The sequence below is a fragment of the Impatiens glandulifera genome, chromosome 6, assembly GCF_907164915.1.
Source record: "Impatiens glandulifera chromosome 6, dImpGla2.1, whole genome shotgun sequence".
NCBI classification, from domain to species: domain Eukaryota; kingdom Viridiplantae; phylum Streptophyta; class Magnoliopsida; order Ericales; family Balsaminaceae; genus Impatiens; species Impatiens glandulifera.
The window spans coordinates 55,447,787-55,456,889 of record NC_061867.1 but is presented as its reverse complement, the minus strand read 5'-3'; the positions used below and the strand labels follow the sequence as shown (position 1 = coordinate 55,456,889).

Below are 9,103 nucleotides of genomic sequence, written 5' to 3'. Positions count from 1 at the left end.
TTGAAAATGTAGAGGAATGAGTTACCAACCCTCTCGACAAAATCTCAGCGCAATCGGACTCTGTTTGAATCTCCCATCGGCAGTTTGATGAACCCTGTGCGGCTGTAGGTGAAAATCTACTACTAGATTTTCTCTCCACCTCTCTTTTAATTTGACTTCTTCAATAACCGGTTTCCAAAGAAAAATCTTTCCAAACTTATTTCAGCCGAGAATTTCTTCAAGTCAAAGCCCTCTCCATAGTGAAATAATGTCACCCATGTATGCCAAGACAACAATCGGTTATAATAAAACCTCCAACTAATTTTCAATAAGCATGAAGATGTATCGTTTGTTCTCCACATTCTTCTAGCAAAATCCTGCATAGAAAGAATTTAACAAACCATATATATGATTAGTGCATACTTAACTCATACCTTAGAAATTATCATTCTTGGTAGAACCCTTGAGACATAAATACCCACTTGACAACTTCGCACCAGCACTTACCGGATATTGCCAATCAAAACCTACTCACAAGATTTGATGCAAATCCAAATTCGGCCTTTATACACACATATCAAAACCACACTCTTGCAAACAAACATTAAAGTCACTCGCTTTAATCAGAAAACTCTTTACATGTTGCATTAATTGTCTTCCATAATCTGCAACATCGAATAAGCACTCCACCTTCTTTTTCAATTCCAATTTTCAATCTCCCCATTGACGAATATCAAATCTCTTAAAAGATAAACACAAATCTCCATATTTGAGAAATTCAAGTCAAACAAGTCTCAATATAAATCCAAGATCAAAGCATACAAAACTTTGAGAAGTTGATTAAAATCAAACAAGGCTTACTTGTGAAAATTGGAATCAAATAGGTCTTAAACCTATTTTATGAAATCAAACAGACTTAAATAAAAAGTCTTAGTTGTTGACCGCTTTAAAGATTCTTGACTCCTCTCTATATATTATATTATATCATAATATAATATCTATATATATGGAATATATAGAGATATATATGGAGATATATATATGGAGATATATAATTTTTTCTTTTTTCTTCTCCAACCAATGTTGTTTTCTCAAATAACCAGTAATCTTCAACAAATATCAACAACTTCTTCAATGGTGGTTATGATTTCCGTCATATCTTCACAAATAGATTAGGTTAAACATTCTCAAAACATGCTCTGATACCACTTGTTGAGAAACGATCTAATCTAAACACGCGATAAAAGAAGATATATAAAGATATAATAGTAAAGAATAATAAAGAACACAAGATATAACGAGGTTCGGCCAACAATGCCTACATCCTCGGGGAGTCGTCCAATCTATTGATATTCCATGGAATAATGGTTCAAGTAACCATAGGTTACAATATCTCTATTTATAGGAGTACATCAAAAGCCAAAAGACTAAACTACTACTCCTAAGCCCAATAAAGGTTTAAAGCCCAATTACAATATATAAACTCTAATTAAATATGAGCCCAAAACCCAGCACAAATAACCTGATTTCCTTCCGGCGAAGTCATAGTCGGAGTTTGTATTTGTCACAAGATATCAGACGCAGCCACATTAAGCTCCTTCCTGAAATTATGGTCGGCGGCTGCCAGAATCTTAATCTCCGGCGAATCGAGTTTCAAAGAACTGATTCCTCTAGGACCTGTTTTCGACGCTCCTAGAATATGGCCTTCCGTTCCAGGATTAACCCGTCCATCGTTCAACTTCAAAGAACAGAAAATGATAGTGAAAAAGTTTGTTTTCAATCCTTCGAGTTTGACAAGACTGAAGGAAGAGCTGTCGTCGGGAGGGGACATCGTTCCTCCGACGAGAGTCACATCTTTGACGGCGCTCATTTGGCACACCATAATGAATTGTTCATCATCCGGACCACCGACGAAGCACATGCTTGCATTTCCAGTAGATATTCGCAAAAGAATGTCTCCGCCTCTCCCTTCTAACACATTAGGGAACATAACAAAAGTAGCAACGGTGGATGTTGTTGCTCCACCGTTGACGGTGGAGGTACCGGTGGTTTTGGGTCTGATAAAAGAGGCAGTAGGGAAAATGGATGAGGAATTTGGCAAGAAGAAATTAGGGTTGCAAATTTCGAAAGAGATTTCTTTTCCATCTAAATTGAATATGACTATAATAATAATTTGGTGTTGGTTGCCTTTTTATGAGGTAGATTTGGGTCTAGGCAGACCCATTTGGATGACTTCTTTAAGAGGAAAATCTATTTTCAATGACATTTTATTACTTGATGGGCAGAACGGAGGAATTGAAGCAACGATTGGGCTAAATGCAGAAACAATGGACAAGTTTGAGAAGAACCCAACTCTTCTTTCCTTTTGTGATCACATCACTACATTACATATGGATGATTAATTGCTTTTAAGTTTGAGTTTTGTGTAATGAATAATTGAATTATGTGTACTTTAGAAATTGGATTTCATGCAATTTGTGTTTAATTAAAGCAATACTGGATTTGATATTTTTTTTAAATAAATATTGATAATGTTGGGTTAAAGTAAAAATCAAAGTTGTTATAATATGATATTGACATCAAATATGTTTAATAAATAAATAAATATAGTTAATTTTATAAATATAATTTTTTATATTATTATTTACTTATAATAATCTTTTAATTAATTTTATATTTAATTTTTTTAAATTTTAAATTGACTAATATAAAATATTTAATTATATATATAAATAATAATAATAAATAATTAATATTTTAAAAAAAATTAAACTATTAATATTTATATGTATAATAACTCCTAGTTTAAAATAGTAGAGACATTATTATTATTATTATGTATTTTCTCTTTTTAATTTATTTCTCTTAATTATTATTTCTCTCTTCTATATATATATATATCTTTTAATTTCTCTTTCTTAATAAACTTTTTTTTATTACACTAAAATATAAAATATAATAAATTTTATAAATATAATTTTAATTATATTATATTAAAATAATAAAGATATATTATATATATAAAAAATATAAGTACATATATTTAAAATATATAATAATAATAAAAAAAAGTTATATTCCATCTCAACTATACAAATTTTAAGAATAAAAATAATTATATTAATTCTAATCTATCTATACCTACTCTTAATTTAAAATGGTGGAGATGTAAACACGTTTTCTCCACCATCATTCACGTTAGTAATTTTTCTTGCAACCATATATATACATCCAACGGTTATCTTGTTATCTTTGCTTGCATTTTCATAATATATATATATATATATATATATATATATATATATATATATATATATATATATATATATATATATATATATATATATATATATATATATATATATATATATATATATATATATATATTATTTCAACCATCTCTCCACAGTTATTCACATTAATAATTAAATTTCATAACGTAGTTTGAATCTACTTTATGTAAATTTTATTTTTAAACGTTTTAAATTTATTAAGTAGAGTAAATTTGATGATTGCGCCGACGATGAGTTTTTATAATGAATAAGGATAGAGAACATAAATTTTATTGGAAATTCACTATAATAACATAATTAAAATAAATAATATGATAAACTAAATAAACACAAAAGATTTAACGGATGCATACTTAAAACCTAAGTCTATTAGGACATAAACTTTAAAAAATAAGTTCAAACTTATATGATTTCTAATAAATTTGGTATAACAAATGATGTTGTAAAAGATGCACAAGAATTTGAGTGGACTTCAAATTTAATGAGATAGATACATTTTATTTTTCAACTACACAATTTTGTTGTTGACACCATTTATAACATCAAATTCGATTTTTTTATCATTATTTGATAATAAATAATATAAAGAGTAGTAATTTTGTAAAAGATGTGTCAAAATTAGAGTGAACTTGAAATCTAATTAGAGAAATAAATTTATTATTATTTATAACACCAAATTTGATCGTTCTCTATTATTACTCTTTGATAATAAAATAAAATTGATTTTTTCCTTAAGATTTTGTAATATAATATTGTTTGAAATATGGTGCAATTGAGAATCTAGATATGAATTTTCTGGAAAAACTTGTTAGTAGGAAAAATAATGGGAAGAATGCCAATTTTATCACTGAACTATAATGGAATATTCACGTATATTACTGAACTAATTTTTGTTCGCTCATACCACTGAAGTTGAGATTAATATTTATCTATGTCACTACTCCACCAAACCTCTAACCCCGTTAAATTTCTGTTAAATGAGACGACAGATAGAATTAACATGTCATCTTTTTTAATTAATATATTGACATGTCATATTTTTTAATTAATATATATTATATATATTTTTATTTATATAAAATTCTAAATAATAAAACATTTACAAAGTCATTAATAATTTTCTTCTACTGCCCTAATTAACTAAATCCACCATTCTTCTTCTCCGATTCTTGTTCTTCAAAGGATTTGATTTCTCAAATAAAGGAACCGAAGGGAGACTGACGAGTTATCGAGAGAATTGAGGGCAATGTGAGATGAGATTTTGATTTCAGAACCCTACCACGACGAACTTTGACATTTAGCTGAGCCTTAGACCTCAACCTTTTCTTCTTACTTCCACCAGTCTCAAACAAAGTTCACAATGAACAATGATGACAAGTAATGAAGTTTACAAATCCTCTTCTTTCTGTTGAAGGCTTATTTCTGGATTATTGTTCTTATTCTCTTCCTATATGCTTCTTTATCTCTTCAGAGTTTGTTCTCCTTTCTTTTCCTATATTTCTGGATTATTGTTTTGTGATAGCATTTATTTATCTCTGTTTTAAAAAGGTAAATCTATCTTATTAATTAGGTGAATCAGAGAAGAAGAATGGTGAGTTTAGTTAATTAGGGCAGGAGAGAGAAATTATATGTTTTAATATTTAGAATTTTAAATAAATAAATAAATAAATAATATATATTAATTAAAAAAGATGACATGTCAATATATTAATTGAAAAAGATGACATGTCAATTCCACATGTCGTTTCATTTAACAGAAACTTAACGGGGTTAGAGGTTTGGTGGAGTAGTGACATAGATGAATATTAATCTCAACTTCAGTGGTATGAGCGAACAAAAATTAGTTCAGTGATATACGTGAATATTTCATTATAGTTTAGTGATAAAATTGGCATATTCCCGAAAAATAATGATATATTGAAATTAGAGGACGTGATTCTAGCGATTAAAATAACCCGATTTCTTAGAGACGAAATTTTGGTCGAAGTTTGTTTTTCTCACAACATATATATATCAGACGCAGCCATTTTATGCTCGTAGCATAAATTATGATTCTCCTTATATAAATTTAAACATTTTTAATGATGACAAGTCAAAGCACGAACAAAAACCTTTAAAGTTGTCAAATTGTGCGAAATATGACGATGATGTTACTTTGTTTTGCATGAGTGGTTTAAGATATGTTATAAGAGGCAATAAAACAAAAGTAAAAGTTAAATAAAATGCAAGCAATACAAGAACCATTTTCAATTGTGTTTTCTTTATGATATATAGAATAACCCTTTAATGTTATATATAGCTCATGTTTATAATTTAAATTAATTAATAAAGTATTAAGATGATTAAAAGTTACGAGTTCAACTCTTCATTTATGAGTGTCGAGTAATATTAACTTCTTAGTAATTAATTAATTAATTAATCTGTGTTGTTTTAAGTGTATTAGTGCTACCTGTATTTTAATAAGGATTATGCATAAAACAATTTTAATTGGGGTAGACTATTGGCATATGATAATTTTTTATTTTATTTTGTTTTGTTGTTGTTATTAATAAATTATTTTTTATTGTTTAATATAAATTTAAATTTAAGTTTCAAGAGATCATTCTATGGATGAAACGTTATTCACGGTGAAATTTTTACAGATGTATGTGCATGAAAAATGTTATATTATCGTTAATCGTATGTGTCACAAAAATGTTGAATCGACAACTCACTTACTTTTGCATTGTTGATGGATAACTAGTATATGAAGTCTTTTGTGGAGTATCACTGAGATTCATTGGATGATGCCCGAATCTTTGGATAGTTGTTGAGAAATTTGGATTGATGTGGTTAATATGGAAGACATACATAATTGAATTACCATCCTAATTATTTTTTGGTGAAATATTTGGTTGAAGAGAAATCGTCGAACTTTCACTAGTTGTAGTCGTCCGATGCGTATAATTCATAATGTTATTAATATGACGTTTTATTAGATTTATTCTAGAGAGTCTGTAAAATTTGTTGGAGAGTTAATCGTTTTTCTCGAAAACTTACGAGCTCGATAACCTATTAAGTAACATTTTTTTTTTATTTTCTCTTCCTATCATGTTTTAATCGTTATACTCAAACGATTTTTATTATTTTTAATATTGATAGACTTTAAAAAAAAATGATAATTAAATTTAAGCATAATGATTTGAAAATATATATGTATTTATTTTATTTTACAACGTGGGAGTGTGTTCCGCGTGGCTTGTCAATAAATAAAATAAAATAATTGGTTTGATAAAGAATTAGAAGGCTATATAATGACCTGTATGTTTAGGTTTCATTAATATTACTACTTTTTCTTTTCTCATTCATCAATGGCAGCAATGAAGAAGATTCCTACAGTAGAGATCATCTCAAAGGAGATGATAAAGCCATCATTACCCACTCCCTCTCATCTCCGTACCTACCAAATCTCTTCCCTCGATCAATTTACCGTTCTCAACTACATTCGGGTCGTGTTCTTCTATAATCGTAGTCTCGCCGAAAAAAATGTTTTCGGCGAGACTAACAATGTTATGGAAGTCCTCAAAAGTTCACTATCCGAAACCTTGACCCATTACTACCCTCTTGCCGGAAAGTTCGTGGAGGAGGATGCCTTGATTAACTGCGACGACTCTGGCGCTGAATTTACCACTGCAGTTGTTGTTGGTGGCGGCGACGATGGTGGTTTTTTGGTGAGTTTTTATAACGAGTAATGATAGATAACATAATTTTTATTTGAAATTTACTATAATAACCTAAAATACGGTAAACTAAATAAACACAAAATATTTAACGAGATTCAGTCAACAATGTTTACGTACTATCTTTTATAATTTAATTGTCCAAAGTAACCTTGATTACATTATCTCTATTTATAGGAATAAATACTTAAAACCTAAGTCCATTTGACTAAGTTAAAACATAAATCTAAAATAATAAGTTCAAACTTATATAATTTCTACAAATTTGGTATAATGATTTGTATCGAAAAGATGCACAAGAATTTGAGTGAACTTCAAATTTAATTAGAGGGATAAATTTTATTTTTCAATTGATACCCAAATCATTTATAACACCAAATTATGTTCTTTAACATTACTTTTGATAATAAATAATGATAAAAGAATAATAATTTGGTGTTATTATTGGTTTAAAAAAATATGTCAAAATTTGAGTGAACTTATAGAGATAAATTTTATTTTTGAAGCCCACTTTGAGTGTCACATAAAAATATCATTTATAATACTAAATTTTATTATTATCTTTGATAATGAAATAATACCTTGATGATTATGATTTGAAATAGGGTGCGATCGAGAATCCAGATATGTATTTTTTGGAAAAATTTATTAGCAGGAAAAATAATGATATATTTAAATCAGAGGACGTGATTCTAGCCGTTCAAATAACCCAATTTCCTGCCGGCGAAATCGCGGTGGGGGTTTGTATTTCTCACAAGATATCAGACACAGCCACATTATGCTCTTTCATGAAATTATGGTCGGCGGCAGCAAGAATCTTGATCTCCGGCGGCGAATCGAGTTTCAAAGAATTGACCGTTCTCGGACCTGTTTTCGATGCTCCAAGATTATGGCCTTCCATTCCCGGCTTAACCTTTCCATCATTCAACTTCAAAGATGAAAAAATAATAATGAAAAACTTTTATTTCAATTCTTCGAGTGTATCTCGACTAAAGGCAGAGCTGTCGGGAGGGGACATCGCTCCAACGAGAGTAACATCTATGATGGCTCTCATTTGGCACGCCGTAATGAATTCTTCATCCGAACCGAGGACGAATCACGTGCTTGCATTGCCAGCAAACATTCGTAAAAAAATGTCTCCACCTCTACCCGATAACACATTAGGGAACATAGTAAAATTAGTGGCGGTTGCGAATAGTGTGGGTGGTGTTACTCTTGGAGTGGTTTTGGGTCTGATAATGGAGGCGATTGGGAAAGTGGATGAGGAATATGCTAAGAAGAAAGGGGTGCCAATACATGAACCATTTTCGAAAGTATTTTCTTCTGAGTTTAAATTGAATATGACTGTAATAACAAGTTGGTGTTGGTTTCCTTTTTATGAGGTTGATTTGGGACTAGGCAGGCCGGTTTGGATGACTTGCTTAAGACGATCAGCTTTCTCAGACATTTTATTAATTGATGGACCGGATGGAGGAATTGATGCATTGATTGGGCTAAATGCGGAGACAATGGAGAAGTTTGAGAAGAACCCCAATATCATTTCCTTTTGTGATCATTCCATTACATATGGATGATTTAATTGTTTTTGAGTTTCTTGGTTGTTTTTCTATGTAATGGTTAATTGAATAATGTCGCTGTATTTTAGAAATTGAATTTTATGCTACTTGTGTTTAATTAAAGCAATATTGGAATCAAACCATTTTATTAAGTGAATTTGAGCTTAAGTTGGCCATTTGAATGATTATCCAAAGACAGTTATTTATTAAGAGAAATGATAGGGGAGGAAAATTGAGAAGAGAATATGAGAGAGAATATCGTGTCATCATATAGCTGATTGAAAAATAAAAGTATAAGAAGAGAGAGGTTTTTTATTTTATTTTATCTGTTGAAGTAGATCAAAACCCCTTTCCCTTTTACATTCATTTTTCCAAATTCACTATTTTAATGAATGTGCTAAATAAATGTATTAGTTGGACTAGATGAAGAAGCTATGGAGAAGTTTGAGAAATATTCAACCATTCTTTAATTTTTCATCACTTGTAAAAGACTGCTAGACTAGAGAAACCTAATAAAAATATTATGAATATGGTTTGAAGATTTATTAAATATTTC

The 9,103-nt window shown here is 29.5% G+C and overlaps 1 protein-coding gene across 1 annotated transcript; it reads left to right on the top strand.

Annotated features, from left to right (window-relative positions):
* The first annotated feature begins 6,608 nt into the window (after window positions 1–6,608).
* On the top strand, window positions 6,609–8,565 carry LOC124943948 (stemmadenine O-acetyltransferase-like). Its single transcript, XM_047484403.1, has 2 exons — window positions 6,609–6,982; window positions 7,597–8,565. Exons 1-2 carry the CDS (start codon window positions 6,623–6,625, stop codon window positions 8,563–8,565), a joined length of 1,329 nt encoding a protein of 442 aa, XP_047340359.1. The 5' UTR covers window positions 6,609–6,622.
* Window positions 8,566–9,103: the final 538 nt, after the last annotated feature.